We start from the raw sequence: 17,603 nt of genomic DNA, 5'->3' as shown, positions 1-17,603 counted from the left end.
TAACACGGAGCCGTAATAATTTAAAAATTATATATAACTGTAGTAAAGGCCTAAAAGAGAGCAGGAATTACAGTTGTAATAAAAACTTTAAAATTCCTCTTTAAATTACACTTTTACCATTACAATAAAGAAACATAAATTAACTTTATCAAGTGTTTAAAAAAATAAAACAACTACAATTGTAAAATATGTCTCTGCTACACTTCAAAAGACTATACTTGTTTTTTCAAGTTTTACAGGAGAAATAAAAGTTTTTCGCCGATCTTTGGAAGCAATCGATTACGTTTTTGGTGGTAGAAATTACCAGCTTCAGAAAATAATCTTTCAGAATACACAGAACATGATGGTGCAGCAAGATATTTCCTTTCCAAGCTGTCAAGTTGTAGGTATTTTGTCTTGTTCTAGTTACACCAGTTTAAGACTTTATTTCTTTAGTTTCTGCATTCAAATTTTTTTATAGCAAAAAGCTCTTTGTTTCTGCTTCAATTTCTTCATCAATAGAGTCCTGTTGCTCGTCCTCCTGTGTAGCTGTTTTGATGCTACTTTAAACAAATAATAGTAGGTTTAGAACTTTTTCAGATCAAAATCTACAGAAGGTTGTGGTTTTGGTTTCTCTGGTCGCAATATAGGATAATCACCACTTTGATTAGCCTAAAAACAGATATGCTTTTTAACATTTAATTTTAGCTGCTCTTTAAGATTATTTTTAAGGTAAGAAGGGAAAGCGGAAAATCGATGTCGTGGATCAACAGCTGTTGTGACTAACAGTAATTTGTTGTCATTCAGGTTTAAGTTATTGATATTGGTATAGAACCTTCTTTCACAAGCCGCTCCTATACTTTTAGCTAAGGTTTTACAAACATTTGATAATTTTTCTCAATTTTCATAAAAGTTAACAAACTTTGTCAGTGATCTTGCATGCAGGATCACGCTTAAGAGCAACGCATTGTTTTTACTACAGTCCTTTGTTACAAAAAAAAGTTTCTAGCAGTAGTTACATATATAGTTTATTGAGCTACAAAAAAAAGTGCTCAAGATATTAAGTCCTAGGAACTGGTGCACAAAGAATCTTTCACTTATCAAGTCGCACATCACGAATACCTTTTAACGTCTTTTCCAGGACTAGTAGAATAATGTCATTAACTAGTTGACATTCTTTAGCTGTAATAGTCGAATCATGATCGTTTTTATAGTTAGCCACATAGTATAAGACAATTTATTTAAACTCTTTCAGTCTCTGTGGCACAAGATATGTTGAGTTCCACCTTGTATCCACATCTTAAACAAGAGGCGGGGCTTTTTGTTTTGTTTGTGCGTGGTCAAATTCTATTTGGATTCTTTTTAGAAATTCGCTCGCTTTAGAAGAAAGGCTGAAATGGCAAACTAATTTTCATGTAAAGAAATTGATAATATATTGTTATAAATGATTCATTATTAGCATTCAAGAGAATGATATAACTTTAATTATTTTAAGATTTATGTTTTCATAACAATCTTTTAATCCAAAAAAAAAAACATGAATTAAATAAAAAATAATTGAAGTTTAATTAGTATTTTATTGTTAACAGATTTTTTTCTTTAGAACATCGTTTCTAAAATAAAATATTAGAATGTTTGAAGTTATATCATATATGTTATAAATTAAAGTTATCAATTAAACAATTAATAAAATGTTAACATAAAAGTATATAGATAAAAATATGCAAGCATCTGCTTAAATGTTACATATTTAAGTTGCATTTTTTTCTTTGTATAAATAAATGACCTTTATATGAAAAATATCAAAAAAAAAACAACTTTATTATAAGTGAGATTGTTATTCCAACTAACAGGCTCTCTAAAAAAGACACAATAACATGAAATTAAAAAAAAAAAGGAAAAAAGTAAAATATATAAATACTATTAATCCTTCTCACAAGTCATCTGTGACCCAATTAAATAAATAGTCAATAATATCTAAATTGAAACTGAAAAAAATATTAACCAAACAAAATATTTTTTATATAATTAAATGGTCTTTGTTAACTAGACCTCCCTGCTAAAAACTCTAAGTGAGATAAATTACCTATAAGCATATTTAATTTTTTTATTCTCGTAGGAGAAAAGCCAAAATGTTATTTGAACCGAAATAAGTTCTCAAGCAAATATAAAAAACTAAATTTAACATATGATGAATAAGTAAGAGCGGTTATCCAAAAAGCTGAGATCAAGCGCCTTAACTATGTACTTAATTTATTTAAGAGGCTAACAAAAATAATTTATTATAGTTTTTAAACTGTGTGCAAAACTCTAAATCAAAGTTGACAAGGCTTTTGTAAGTGTGAAAAAGCACTGTTTTATCCACTCAAGCGTGAAATCCTTATTTAGTTTTACATTTCATTTAACTTTTGACAAACAATGGAGTACAATTCAAAAAGTTTAAAGTGGTTTATCGAATCCAAAATTTCGGATCTGTCCGAATCTTGGATTCGGTAGATCACTAGTTTAAACTAAGAACATTTTAAATTTATTTTTGATGTTTTCGCCTAGTGAAATTTATACTTATATTATAATTTTATAATATTTGAGTTTTTAAGTATGAATAATACTTTGAAATTGGTTTAGTATAAAATACTCAGTATTAGTTGTTTTTCATTTTCAATTAGTTAGTTTTTATTTTTTCAAACAAAAGTCCCAACATGTCAAATTACAACAATTTAAACATCCACATGGTTATTATAACCCATCATATAATATATTTTGATCAAAGTTTTTAGTTTAGTGACAATTTCTTTCTTTTATTAGATGACAGCCAGCATTTTATGATAAAAATAAACACTTAACAATTTAAATAATATTATATTTTTTATTGGAGTATTGTAACTTAAAAAAATAACCTTTCCTTATTTTTAAAAATTAATAAAATAATGAAACTTTGAAGTGTATTTGATACAGAAAAATTTTATGCAATTTATATAAACAATCAACGAAAGTCTACAGAACGTAAGCCTGGACTTTTGTATGCCGTGAGACTATCTTAAGGTAACAAAAGGTTTGATATTACCAATACGATCATTAGACAACAAACTTTCTGTAGACTGAGACCGGTTCCGTCCTGATTAGGACTCGCCAGTCAGTCTCAACCGAAACATTTGCAGTCATTAATCTTACCAATGGTTTATAATGTAAGACATGAATCAACCGTTTGCTTGTATTGATCAGTGACGTCAGCATTGTCTTATACCGTTCAACGTTTAATATATTGTCCACAAAGCAAGACGTATACGCTCGTATTGAATACGATCAACAAAAACATCGGTGAAAGTTACAGAGCCTAAGCCTGGAATTTCGTATGCCGTGAGACTAGCTCAAGTTAACAAAAAGTTTGATCATACCAATTTGATCATCAGACCACAAGCCTTCAGTAGGCTGAGACAAACAAAACATTTTATCACTTGAAATAAACTTTAATAATCAAATTGAGTATATTTTAGAAGTATATATATTTTTTAAATCTTAACTAAATTATATTATTAGTCTATATTTTGAGCTAACGTTTAAGAACAAAGGTTTTTTTTTTAAACGACTTTAATTTTTTATAGCCTAGTTAAGATTTTTTTTGAAAAGTTTATGAGTTTTTGAAAAAAAAAAACTCATTTAGCGTATAGTTTTCTATTAATCCTGTCTTATTTGTAATTTTAAGAGTTTGAAGTTAAATAGTCTATTATTTATAAAAATTTTAATTGAAATTGTATTTAGTTATTTCAAAAAAGTAAACAGTTAATAAAAGTTTTTTATTTTTTCTAAGTTTATGTTTTGTCAACCCTTGATGAAATTTATAGATTTTAAGAATATTTATTATTTTGTTTAATATAAATACATTATTTTTACATAAGTTCAAACAATATTATGAAAATCAGGTGTTATATGTTCTTTATAATACATTTTCTCAATTTCAAATTTTATTGTTTTCATAAATTTAGCAATGCTTACAAAGTATGCCGGAAAAAAAGTTTTAGGTCAAATTTTCTCTGTTTACTTCTGCTAGATTTGTTTGCTTTCTTTACAGCTTAAAACTAATAGTTTTTTAAGATTTTTTTAAATTTTACAACTTATTTCGGTTTGTCAGATGAATCTTAAATTTTTTTTACATACAAAACAGTTTAAGTATTTTTAATTGGAACAAAAATTTACCAATATAAATATTTAAATAAATCAAACTGTTTTATTACAAAATAAAATAGTGCTAGGGTTTTAAATAATGTTTATTATTTTGACAATATATAGTTGAACTAAAGATTTTAATATTTAAAAGTGTAATATGGAAAGTATTTTTTATATGTTATGTATACTTATTAGATTTTTTAAAAGTCCGTTGTAGGTATCAATAAGTAGTTATACTTAAACTGTAAGGTTATAAAGAAATTCAATACAAGGTTTTATTAAAGAGCTAAAGTAATAAGTGCTTTATTCTACAAAATTTACGTTGCATTTGTTTTAAAATATCTGTTTTTGTTAAAGGACTGAAAGTTGTAAACGGATAGAGTAAGTTGTTTAAGTTTGTATGGGTTCATGATAAACTTATGTTTCAATAAAAATATCACAATAAATTAATGTGAATTTTAAAAGACACTTAACAAGATTAGGTAGTCCATGGATTCATTATTTAGCTCAACTCCTTTAAAAAAAAATTATAACAAATTTCAAAGCGTTTTTTTAATTAAATGTGATGTGTTTGTAAAATTTTAACACGGTAATGATTTGGTATTAAACTCGTAATAACTTCCAAAGATTAAAACAAAAAGTTTAAAACATTAAAGTAGTAGAATTTGTATAAATTTGATAACTATAAATGATATTTCTGTTGATAAGATATTAGCTGAATTATAACATAAGGTTATTTAAAAAATAAATTAATAAAAAAATTCCAACTTGAACTTAGAAATAGTTTTAAACTTATACTGTTCTAGTTTTTACAAATAAAGAATTGGTTAATAGACCATTCAAAAAACCAGTGTCAATTCTTTAAACAAAATCACTTAGCAAGAGATCTTTTGTTTATTAAAAAAAGTTTTCAATTCTGCTTAAAAATACGTACTTATAAATAAATGTAATACCATTTTAGTTTGGATATGTTTAACAAGTAATTAGATACAAAACTAAATATAAATTTAACAATAATCTGTAATTTAAGTCTAGTTTTTTATATTATATTTTTTGATGAGGAATTTAAAAAAAATTTAATCGTTTTTTACCAAGTCTTTCTTTGTCAAAATATCAAAAGCTGCCAATTCTAATCTAACTAGGCTTTTTCTTTCCAATGTTTTTTTGAGAGTTATAATATTATAACAATTTAAGTATTTTAATTTATCAAATCTTCATGGTATGCCAACTGTTTTTTATATATTTTTTTTTTTTTTTTTTTTAAGTACAGGGTTGCCAAAAAACTTGGAATTTGACAATTTAGGCTAAAAAACCTGGAGTTTGAGAAATTTTGAAAAAAAAAACTGGATTTGAACAAAAATCACTGAAAACCCTGTGATATTAAACAATTTTTACATGTTAAGTAGTAAAATTTCGATTTGATACAAAATATCTATTGTATAGATAAAAATTTTTTGTCATCATCGAAAGTATTTTTTATTTAAAAACATATTTAAGGAAGCTTTAAGATACCTTTTCAATGCCTTTATACCAGGGTTTCCCAAACTCTTTTTCAAAAGAAACCCTTAAATAGAAATAAAAAAAGCTATGCCCCCCAACAAGATTACTTAACAACATCTAAGACCTTCTTCATCATCAACTCCAGAATATCTAGTTTAAGTTTTATAACTACCATTGAAAACAGATAAGACATTTTTTTGCTTTTATCATCAACTCCAGAATATAATATAGGTTTCAAGTTATGTCCTCATGGCCCCCAAGGGGGCCACTTGGCCCACTTTGGAAACCCTGCTTTATACTATTTGACACAGTATACTATTTGACACCTTAAACTTAATTTTAAAACAAAAATAGACCCAAAAACATGTATTTTAAAAACTTTAAAAAAAGTTGTCAAAATGATTTGGCAATCCTGTAAATATTAAAAAGTTGGATGTCGAAAAAATTTACTAAGCTTTTATTTTAACTCATATTTTTTCTTGAATACTTTCAACTGTGCTCAGCTAGCAAGTAAACTACTTATTATATACTTGCTAGCTGAGCATAATTGAAAGTATACAAGCAAAAATATGAGTTAAGATAAAAGTTTTGTAATTTTTTTTGAAGTATAACTTTTTAACATTTAGTAAAAAATAAAGACAAAAAATCTTTAAGAACGGTTTAAAATTCAAAGTAGTATAAACAAACTACCAAAAATACACTATAAAATTAATGTTATAAAACTTACTAAGTAATATAAAAAGTTTTATGTCAAATAATCTACAAAGCTTTTATCTTAACTCAGTACTTTGCTGTAAATACTTTTAAACTGTCCTCAGCAAGCAAGTAAAAATAAAAGCTTAGTAGCTTTTGTTGACATTTAACTTTTTATATTAATTAGTAAGTAATATTATACTAATTTTATACTTAATTTTTAATAGTTTGATAACATTACTTTTAAGTTTTCTATACACTGAAAAACCTAATATTTCTCCAGATTAACTACTTGAACAAAGCCTTAGATTTGTTTAACACTTCCATGGTTACTCCAGTGTATTATGTTCTGTTCACAACAGCTGTATTGACATGTTCTGCAATATTGTTCAAAGAGTGGAGCGAAATGACTGGAGAGTCAGTAATTGGAATGTTGTCCGGTTAGTTTTTAAGAAGTGTAGTTTTATAAAGACAATTAATTTATTATAAAATTATCAGTTTGCTTCTGTTGTAAAAAGGACTTTTTGAAATAAATTAAATTTTTTTCTTAATATAAAACTGTTTATAACACCAACTGATTTCAAAACAAATTTTATAAAAATTATTATATAGATAAGCAATACAGTGTTTGTTAAAGTTTTAGTATTATAGTTTAAAAGTATAGGTTATTTTACATATTACAATACTATGTGCATGCCTAAATTTAATTTTTGTGTATTATATAAATACATTTTCATTCTGATAAAAACTACAGCATTGTTTTTGTTACTTATGCTATAAATAAGGGGTCGACAAACTGTGGTCCGCCGGCCAAATTATCTAAAAAACAACTAATGCTGTTGAAAAAAGTTTAAGATTTTTTATAACAAAAGTTATATATTTGCTCTATTTTTGCTTTTATTGTTTAAGTAAACTGCAGCCTATTTTCTGTTTATGTTCATAACAGGCTTGCCACGGGTCAGGCTAAGTTTTTTTTTCGGGATAAAAATGACCAAAAGTCTTTTTTAGGTAAAATGGTAAAAAGTCAGTTTTTTAGGTCAGAATGGTAGGATTTCAGAATTGTCAGTTCTAGTTTATAAAACTCATTTAAAACCTAAAAATGGTAAAAAATTAACAGAAAATCCTTTAAAGTCAGACTAAAATTGCAAAGTTTTCATAGAAATTTTCTTACAAAATCATTAAATTCCAAAGCCTTCAACTGGTAAAACTAAATAAAAAAATCCCTTATATAGTCTTAGGGTTGCCACTTTACCTTGAAACCTGGAGTTTGAGAAATGTTGAAAATATCTGGAATTTTGAACGAAAATAACTAAAAAAATCTGGAAAAGCCTGGAATTTTAACAATTTTCACATGTTCAGTAGTAAAATTTATTTTTGACTCAAAAAGTCTATCATATAAATAAAAAAATATAGGCATCATCAAAAAATCTTTTCATTAAAAAACACATTTAAAGTTGCTTTACAGTATCTTTTCAATGTTTGTATACTATTTAACACAGTTTCTTACCTTAAAATTAACTTTAAACTATAAATAGATCCAAAAATGCGTACTTTTAAGAACCTGGACGAAATTTAGAAAACCTGAATTTTTTTTGAAAAAAAAAGTGGCAACTCTGTAGTCAGACTAAAATTGCAAAATTTTCCTAGAAGCATGTTGAACTATACCCTATTTAAGCAATTATTTGTTGTATGTAATCTTTTTAGTATCGATAATCTGTGGCGAAGACACTTCCATAGTGAAACTTTAATATATACACAAAAGTTTATTTTGAAAAGCTTTAGAATCAATTTTTTTTGTTTAAGTAAGTTATTAAGATCTTTATAATTAAGTTAATTGTAAATTAAATTTTATAACCTTTTTTTTTGCAGAATTAATTATGATTTAGTTTGAGTGTTTAATTAAATTTTCTTTGCCAGTAGTTTACTTCACATTTGTGACACTTTGAGATTATTTGAAAAGAAGTAAGCAGTGAGATAAATGTATACCTAGTCCAGTTCAGAATTTTTTATAACTAAGTTTATGTTGTTTTTTTTTTAAATTTTAATAACTTATTATTGCAGTTATCTTTCGCTGAAGTACACATTCTGAACACATCAGCTACTCAATAGAAAGTTTGTAGCTAATAATTACTAGCCAAATTAATAAAAAACCTGACAGAAATTTTTATTTTGGTTTGAAAATGTTTACTAAATAAGAGTTCGTACTAAAATGCGTACTTGTCAAAATATGTGTACTTAAATACGTACTTATCAAAATATGCGTACTCGGAATGCGTATTCAACTGGAAGTGCGTATTTAAAACGCGTACCTAAGAGGAAGGTGAAAGTCAGGCTAAATTGGTCAAAATCGTAAAAAGTCAGGCTAAATTTACAAAATTTCGCTTGGCAGCCCTGTCATAGTTAATTTGCTCTATAAAACTTAATTTTAAATAACTGGAACCCGAAAAAAGTTTTCTTCAGTAAATGGCCCGATCTTTAAAAAAGGCTATCATCTCTTCTTATAAAAATATAACATTGTTTTTTATTTTACATCCATCAAGTTTGCAAATTAATTAATGTATTTAAGACTACTAAATACTTATCTGAATTTAATTTTAACTAGTTTTTACGATTATGATGTTATATAGGTGTTACGATAAATGGTATTTAAGTATTTGAAAATTTTTAAATTTAGCAAAACTATTTTAGCTAAAAATTAACTTAAAACAAAAAAAAAAATCAACAGTCCTAGTACAGAGTGTTTTTATATATACTAAAACAAGTGTTTTATTTTAGAATTCTTTATTTTAACTTTTCAATTGAGTGCATTTGAACCAAGTAGATATTTACAAATTAAGTACTTTTTAAAGCTCTATAGAATACAATTAAAATTATGTAAATTCAAAAGTATTATAAATGGCTTATTAAAATAATATTTATTAGATCTAACCATTTCAATATCTAATCATGATTAATACCTAGTTAAAATTTTTAATGTTTCGACATATTTTTGTGAAATGATTCACAATTGACGAGAACAAGTTTTGAACTTCAAATAAGCAGCTATAAAGCTTTGTTGCGCTATATGATTTAAAAATTATTTTGATTGCATGAAATATATTTTTTTAATTTGAGAAAACGTTGCTTTAAGAAGTTTTTATTTTAATTTTGGAATTTGTCTAAAAGTTTTGACCTTAAATTTTTAAATAAGAGAAAACTTAAACGCAAATATGTTTTAAACTGTTAAAGGAATATTTCCTAAGAGTTTAAAGTCTCTTGCTGTAAAATAAAAACATAGGTAGACTTTTAGTGTATTAGAAAAATAAACAATATAAAAATTGTGATTTTTCTATAATTTTCTTATGAAGTTTTTCACCAACTTCACAATATTTTAAAATTAAATGAACTATCAACATATGTAAAAAGTGAATTATTGTTAATAGTTTTCTGTTATCGTTTTCAACAAAAAAACCTGAAAGGTTGTTTTTAAGTAATTTTTATATACGACACATAAATAACATATATTGGTTCTAAAATTTTATATTTTTGTAAGTATACATATTCATCTGCTTTATCTTCTATTTTTTCTTTGAATTATTTAATTTTTTACAATACTCCGTAGAATTATGACTTATTTAACACAGAGAAAAATATGTTTTTGTTAATTATGTTGATTTGTATTTGTTATTTTTTATATCTTAATATTATTGAAAAATGAAACTAAAATAAAAAAATCTTAGATTGAAAGTAGAAGAAAACAGAGTAAAAAAACTATGATCTTTTAAGTTTTCAGAGATTTTGAATTTCAAACATATTTTTTTGAAAGTTTAAATTTGTTTAGAATTATTTTGGCTTTATTTATTGTTGCTATCATTGATTTAAAACCGTAATTTTCATACTTAGACTTAAGAAAATCATAATCTAACTTATTTAAATGCATTTCGTTAAAATAAAAGTATATCAGAAATATTAACATACTTTTTAATAAAATTTGTTTAACTTTTTATAATTATTTTCAACTGTATGCATACTTAAACTATTCAGTACGTTTTACAGTCAGCACAAAGTTGTAATACTAAACATATTAAAATTAAGGATAAAACTGTTATTAGATAAAATTGTAATGTGTCTATCTAAAATATATATTTTTTTATCGTTATAAAATTTAAATATATGTCAAATAAAACGTCGTATCCATAAAGCTACTTAGATACTAATAGCTATAATTTTTATTGCTATTATAAACCTTTTTGAATTTTTAAAGATAGTTCAATAAAGATTATATATTGTATTTTAAGTTAACTAGCTATGTACCAATTATAAAATGAAAATAACGTTTTGTTAAGTTAGAAATGATTATTTGTAAAAATGTATAGTTTTTAATTAGTTACTTCCGTTATCTTTAACTTTGTTTTATTCAATGTTTGAATTTATTTTTTCTAAAACAGATTGATTACATTAAAATCTTTATAATTTTGAAATTTAATTGTTATAAAGTGCTATTTTTGTACTTAGAATTAAAACTTGTTAGACTCTTTTCAAATGATAACTGTTATGATGTTTTAGGGTATTGACTTTTTGTATATATAACTATTCAAAATATAAATTTAAATGTTTCTTAACAAAAGATCGTAGTGAAACAAGTTCACTGCAATATAATAAAAACAAATTATACAGCAATCTTCCTTTATTGTACCAACATATGTTTCTGTGTGTTAACAGATTAACACGCTTCAACTGGGTTCTGTAAAAAATAAATACTGAAATGAAAGAATAGAATCTAAAGTAGGTGTATACATGTGCTCATTAAAATAAAAATAATTTCTACAGATCTAATAGGTAAAATACTTAATGTTAAATCCGACTGTTATAAAACTATATAATATTTGTAATTATTAAGTCTAAATTAAGTAAAGTAAACATATAAAAGTATTTATATATTTTTTTTTTCTAACAACCGTACAGTTTAATAAACAACAAGGTTTTTTTAAACATATTATAATTTTAAAGCAACATACTTTATACACATTTTAGTACTAGAAGTAATCCAATACAAAGTTTTCGATTATTTTACAATGTTAACAAATTACTTTACAATTGGAATAGATTAAAAAAAATAAATTTTTGTTTGAAAATTTTCTTATTGGCAGTAGTTTTTATCAAATAGCTGCTGACTTTTTTTTACTATATAAATAGAATTTGAGGAGAATAAGCTTAATACTTGAATGAACATCAGATATTTATTGAAGTATTGTAGTTTTGTGTAATACAATATTTGCGCTTGTAATTTTACAGCTTTCTTAAAATTGAAATATGATAACATTTTGTGGTTTATTTAATAACTTGCGAAAGATACTAACTCTAAATTATGACGTATGAATAAATTCAAATAAATACAAAATTTAGAGATTTAGCAAGTAAAACTAAAGTAAAGCTATGTTTATAAATAGATTGTTAATAATTTTGTTTTTCCATTTAATGCTACTTGCGTATTTAAATTAGGTCGCTCTTCCTCAATCAATATTCAAGGCTGTAGAGTTCGCTTTGCTTACATCGTTTCAAAACTACAAAATTCTTCAAAATTACAAAAACCTATATTGTAAAAAGAAACTGTATCTTACAAACTTCTTATCATTAAAATAGTATTATCGATGAATAAAAATAACTATTTTGAAACAAAACCTAAACCTAATTAAGATAATAATACAAAAATTAAATAAAGAATTAAATTAACTTGTTTCAGCAGCAAATTATTTTTTCTAGTATATTGTTTTTAATGTAAACATATTGTCAAATAAACAAACGGTTAAAAGCTATTCTGAAACAAAAATTATTCTTATTGAAACTATCCTATTAAAAACCGTCTATTGTAAAATTATTGATTTCATAAGTTTGCTATTTTCTTTAAAAAGGCAGTATTGTTTTGTTTATGTTTATACTTGCTTGTAATAAATTAACCCATTTACTCTCTAAATAATCTAATCGACCATACGAACTTAGATTATTTAAAGAGTAAATGGGTTAATTTATTACAAGCAAGTATAAACATAGATAAAACAATACAACCTTTTTATAGATAATAGCAAACTTATAAAATCAATAATTTTACAATAGTCGGTTTTTAATAGGATAGTTTCAATAAGAATAATTTTTGTTTCAGAATAGTTTTTAACCGTTTGTTTATTTGATAATATGTTTATTTTAAAAACAATATATTAGAAAAAATAATTTGCTGCTGAAACAAGTTAATTTAATTCTTTATTTAATTTTTGTATTATTATCTTACTTAGGTTTAGGTTTTGTTTCAAAATATTTATTTTTATTCATCGATAATATATTTCTTTAAAATAAGAAGTTTGTAAGATACAGTTTCTTATTAATATAATTTTTTGTAATTACTTAAAGTATTGTTTGGTAAAAGTTTTATTTTTTTTATATTTCGCCGATAGCAGTAATTATTTATTAACAATAAATTACATCAAACATTTCTTTACTAAGATAGGTTTTAATTTAAAGTTTATATTGGTAAAGTGTTTGTTTTTATACGCATTTCATTTTAATTTACTTTTACATACAAAAATATCATTACAATGTAGAAAAGCGTAAAGCGTCTAGCTTTTAAAAATTTGGTTTTTATACACAGTTTTGAACTACTACGTCATAATATATTTTTTTAACTTTTATTTACTTTGTTGCATGAATGTGTTTAGTTCTACTAGTTTTGTAGTTCACTGATGAAGGACTGTTGTCCGAAATTAATTTGAACAAAATGTTGCAATAAACTGGTAGATTTTCAAACCATCGGTAATTTATTTTTGTAGTTGTTTTTACTTTATAATGTAAGTTGTCTAAAATGACTGCTTAAATCTATAAGCTTGTAGTTAAAAAAGCAAATTGTTTTCATTTTTAAAACTAATGATTGTGGATATACAGATATGCTTACAACTAGTCACTGCTATTACTGTACAAAAGAAAAAAAAAAGAGTAACTAATTATTTAAGAAGTATTGTGTTTTAAAAATGGTGTAAGATTTTGCAAAAGTGTATATATTAGTTATCTTTATCCTGTTCTTGATATGATATAAAAAAGAGTTGACTTACTGTTTGTTATCTTTTACCTGTAAATTTTTTTTTTTATTAACCGTAAGAAGATAAAAAAAACAAAATTCTATTTACTTTAAGAGTTAAATTTTTCTTTTCTTATTACAACAGGTTTCGGCACAATTGTCACTGGTATATTTTTGTTGCACGCTTTTAAAGACATTAATTTTAGTTTGAAGGATCTACCTAAATTTGCCAAGAATGGTGTCGAAGGATTGCATGGAATGAACGAAGAACAGAATATTGAATCTCATCAACAATCTAGGTTTGTATTATATTTTATATGTTATGTTATTTGTTTGTTCCTTAAAAAGCTTCTTTTTTTTTTGTAAATACCTTTGACCTTGTATTTATCAGACCAATTTTCCATGCAAAAAAAAAAAACAAGATTACAAAATAACCAAAATACAATAATCTATCAGTGGGCGTAGCGTGGTATTTTGGTCAGGGGGTGCGCAAATTTTTTTTCTCAAAAAATCCCTTAAATTAAAACTTTTGTAATTAGGTATAAAAATATTTTTTAATAAGTAATATAATTGAAATAAATTCATTAAGTAAAATAAGTTCGAAGTAACTGTTTAAAAAAATACTTATATACCACAAAATTAAACAACTAAAAAAAAGTATAAATTTAATTAGAATTACTTATACTTGCACAAATTTAACTTACTAAATGAAAATTGTTTTTACTACTTACAGTAAACTTCATATCTTTAAAAATGAATATACTCAATAAAACGAAAGTATCTGTTTTATTCACAAAAAAAATATCATTCTCTTTAATATATAATACAACAATGATAATAACACCTCATTGGAAATAACTTAAATAAAGTTAAACAGAAGTTAAAAATGACCAACTTTATAACTGTTATTACAGTTTATTACAACTTTGTAAAATAGTTAAAAGTATAATTTTTAAATTTAATTCATCTGATTGTATTTGTTTAAAATAAAAATCACAAACAAAGCTTATTTCTCATAGGCCGACACGCTTTTTCTTGTATGTTTACGAAAATAAAAACTAGCAGTAGTCTTAACATTTATTGTAGCATAAAAAAATAACTTGTAAAGTTGTTTAATTCTCCTTTAGGCGTGACGTATTTTTGTAAACTTTTTATTGAAAAATCTGCCATAAGGTTATACTACAGCGGTTGTACTACATTAATTGCGTGCTTTTTGAGTCTAAATTCTTATGAAGTTATAAAATTTTTCCTTTAGGAGTTTTTCATCAACATCGGTGAGCACTTTCGTTTGCGCACCGAATCAGTATACTAGGCAATTTTCCTAACGTGTCACTAATTGGTATTCAAAATTTCGTTTAACTTTTTGAATACTAGAGAAACATAGTTGAAAAAAGGTAAATTAATCAGAAAAAAATAAACAATAAAGGATAAAGATATCACAATCTTTTTTTTTTTACTTGTTTCTTTTTTTAGGTGGCACGCATGCGCAGTGTCCCTCCCCACGCTACGCTCCTGTAATCTATATAATTTTAAATTCTTACAATTAGAAAAGTTTAAATAAAAAAAACAGTTTAATTAAAAATTTTCGAAATTTATGAGGCACCGTGTACCAGGGACGTAGTATGTTCAAAAATGCTACGAAGCTGCATATCTATAAGAAAAGTTACAACAGTAATTTACATTAAAATGTACAGCTAAATTACATTGTATTAGAAACGTCACTAGTCTTAGAAAAAGGCCCAAAGTCCAAAAAATAAAAACACTTTAAGTAATACAGCCAAATATAAGAGTTTAAGGTCCCAAGTAAATAGTAAAAATCTAACTACTATACTAAAGTTTTACAGAATTTCCTGATCGAATTTCATAATAATTTCATGCCATCAAGTGATGTGCATCAAAATAATATCCAGTAGAGATAAAAATTTTATCAACTTCTGACACAATTCCCTGACTTAAGCATGTTTTTTAACATTTTAAACAATATCTTTCCTACAATATACTTTAAAGACTTTTTTACAGGAATATTTTTAAAGAACATTAAATTCATCATTTTTTCAAAAAATCTAGCTTTGAGTTTTAGTAATTTGTCTAAAAAGGCCTCAACATACATAAAAATTAAAAGGACACTGGTTAAAATCCTAATGGTGTAATTTTTTTTTCAAAGTTTTACTATTTCAAAGAAATTTTTAGCATTAAAAGTTAATATTAAAGTCCGAAGGTAAAAGTATAAGTGTACATGTGTTTCCAACATATGACTATAATTTTTTTAAAAGGAGTTGCCTTACAAGCTAAAATAGAATAAAAATACTTTTATAACCTAAAAAAGGTATTAAGGAACTAAAGAAACTTTTACATCAATAAAATGTTAAATTTTTGAAAAAATCTATAAGTGTACTTTAACATTTTTTTATTTGTTGTCAAGTGTTTTGTTGATTATTCAGAAAATTTTAATTGAAGCTTTTGAATTATATTTTTGATAAAATTGATGGATATTCGATGTTTTCAACAACATCCTTAGAAGAAAAGTCTTTATATTAATCATTAACATAAACAAAAAATAAAATCATTAACAAAATAATGTAAAGAAAAGTTATACAAAAGTCAGGGAATTGTGTCATTAGTTGATGAAATTTCTAAAAAATTATAAAATTTAAAACTTTTTTGAACATTTATTAATAATAATTGTATTTTATAATTACCAGAGTGTTTTATAGCATATTTCACTTAAAAAATTACAAAATCTAAACAAAATTGCGAAATTTATGTTAATCAGTTTTCAAAATAATACTATTATTGATAACAACATATTTTTTTGTAGATATTTATTTTAAAACATTGCATCATGTTTTTTAATTAATTTAGTGAAAATTTAATTATCGTGTCTATTTGTGTATCATATTACTGTTTATTTGTTAAAAAGATTTAGTTCCTTATTTTCGACAAAGTTTTTTCAATTTTGTTATGCTGCTAAATTGTTCTTATTAAAGTTTTCAAGACAAACTTATAAGTTAAAATAAGATCCAGTTAAAAATTTGGTTTGAAAACAATTTAAATGTAAATTTTCATACAGAACAGTTTGTTAATAAAAAAAATATTTATTGATTTTACAATAAACTGTTTTAATTCTTGACTTTGTTATACAATTGTAAGCTATGTGTATTTGTTTTTACATTTTTACATGGTACAAGATCACAACCAAAGTGACAAAAAAAATTGTTGAAATACTAGGAAAATTTGAGAAACAAACATATTTTATACTACTACTGTTTTTGATATTAAATTAATTAGTAAATTTTTTAGGTACCTAAAACAAATTTTAATTTGTATGTATTCTTTAAAGCTAACATACGAAAGTATTTATTTTGAGTTTTTTCATTTTAGTATAAAGAGCAGCTTACAAATATTATAACAGAGGGAACAGCGTATCGTATGCATCATTGTTAGGCGAGAACGGAACCAGTAGAATTTTAGAATCTGATGATGAATCCGAATCGAGTAATGAGGTACTTTTTACTGCTGTCAAAATCACAAATAACTAAATTTCGTTTTGGGTGAAAACTAAATGCATGATTATCATTAATCACTAAATTTAAATTTTCTTTATTTCGAATATCAGTTTATAAGTGCACTATATTTTTCCAACTGTGTTATATAGTATTAAAGTAAGTTTAAATGCATGCTTCATAGTGAGCTCAGGTTTTGGAAGCCTTAATTTACTTGCATATTTATAAAAACTATATTTATTACTATCGATGACAACATTCATAAATATTTTTATGGAGTATATTTTTGATACAAGTCTTTTACTTTAGTTACAGCATATTTAGTAGTTCACTTTAAGGAAATGCATGTCACTACAACATTATTAAACCGTGTTCTTGATCAAAAATTTTATTTTCATTTTCAGTTTGAATGAAACTGTAGTCAAAACGTTAAGTATTAATTGTTAGTAGAAATATTGGTAGAACAACTAAGTTTCCAAATATCCTGAACTGGGTTCACTGTGTAATTGTATTTTTTATGAACAGTAACTTACTATTGACTTTTTTTTTTGTTACTTGTTCTAGCAGTTGACTAAATGTATATTTTTTAATTACTCTTAGCGTATGATTTTTGCTCCTCGATCCCGCCAATTCTAAGACATCGTTGTAACAAAGTCAGGAATAGTAAGAAAAAACAAAATAAATATTACAAAAAAAATGCAATGGGGGTTTAAAAAAAA

At 24.5% G+C, this 17,603-nt stretch overlaps 1 protein-coding gene across 1 annotated transcript; it reads left to right on the top strand.

Moving 5' to 3' along the window:
• The first annotated feature begins 290 nt into the window (after positions 1 to 290).
• On the top strand, positions 291 to 17,049 carry LOC145848903 (magnesium transporter NIPA2-like). Its single transcript, XM_082954098.1, has 4 exons — positions 291 to 386; positions 6,620 to 6,776; positions 13,527 to 13,680; positions 16,794 to 17,049. Exons 2-4 carry the CDS (start codon positions 6,662 to 6,664, stop codon positions 16,918 to 16,920), a joined length of 396 nt encoding a protein of 131 aa, XP_082810224.1. The 5' UTR covers positions 291 to 386; positions 6,620 to 6,661; the 3' UTR covers positions 16,921 to 17,049.
• Positions 17,050 to 17,603: the final 554 nt, after the last annotated feature.

The sequence above is a fragment of the Thalia democratica genome, unplaced genomic scaffold (assembly GCF_965202585.1).
Source record: "Thalia democratica unplaced genomic scaffold, ktThaDemo2.hap1.1 HAP1_SCAFFOLD_1834, whole genome shotgun sequence".
Taxonomy (NCBI): domain Eukaryota; kingdom Metazoa; phylum Chordata; class Thaliacea; order Salpida; family Salpidae; genus Thalia; species Thalia democratica.
This window is presented reverse-complemented; position numbering and strand designations above follow the sequence as displayed.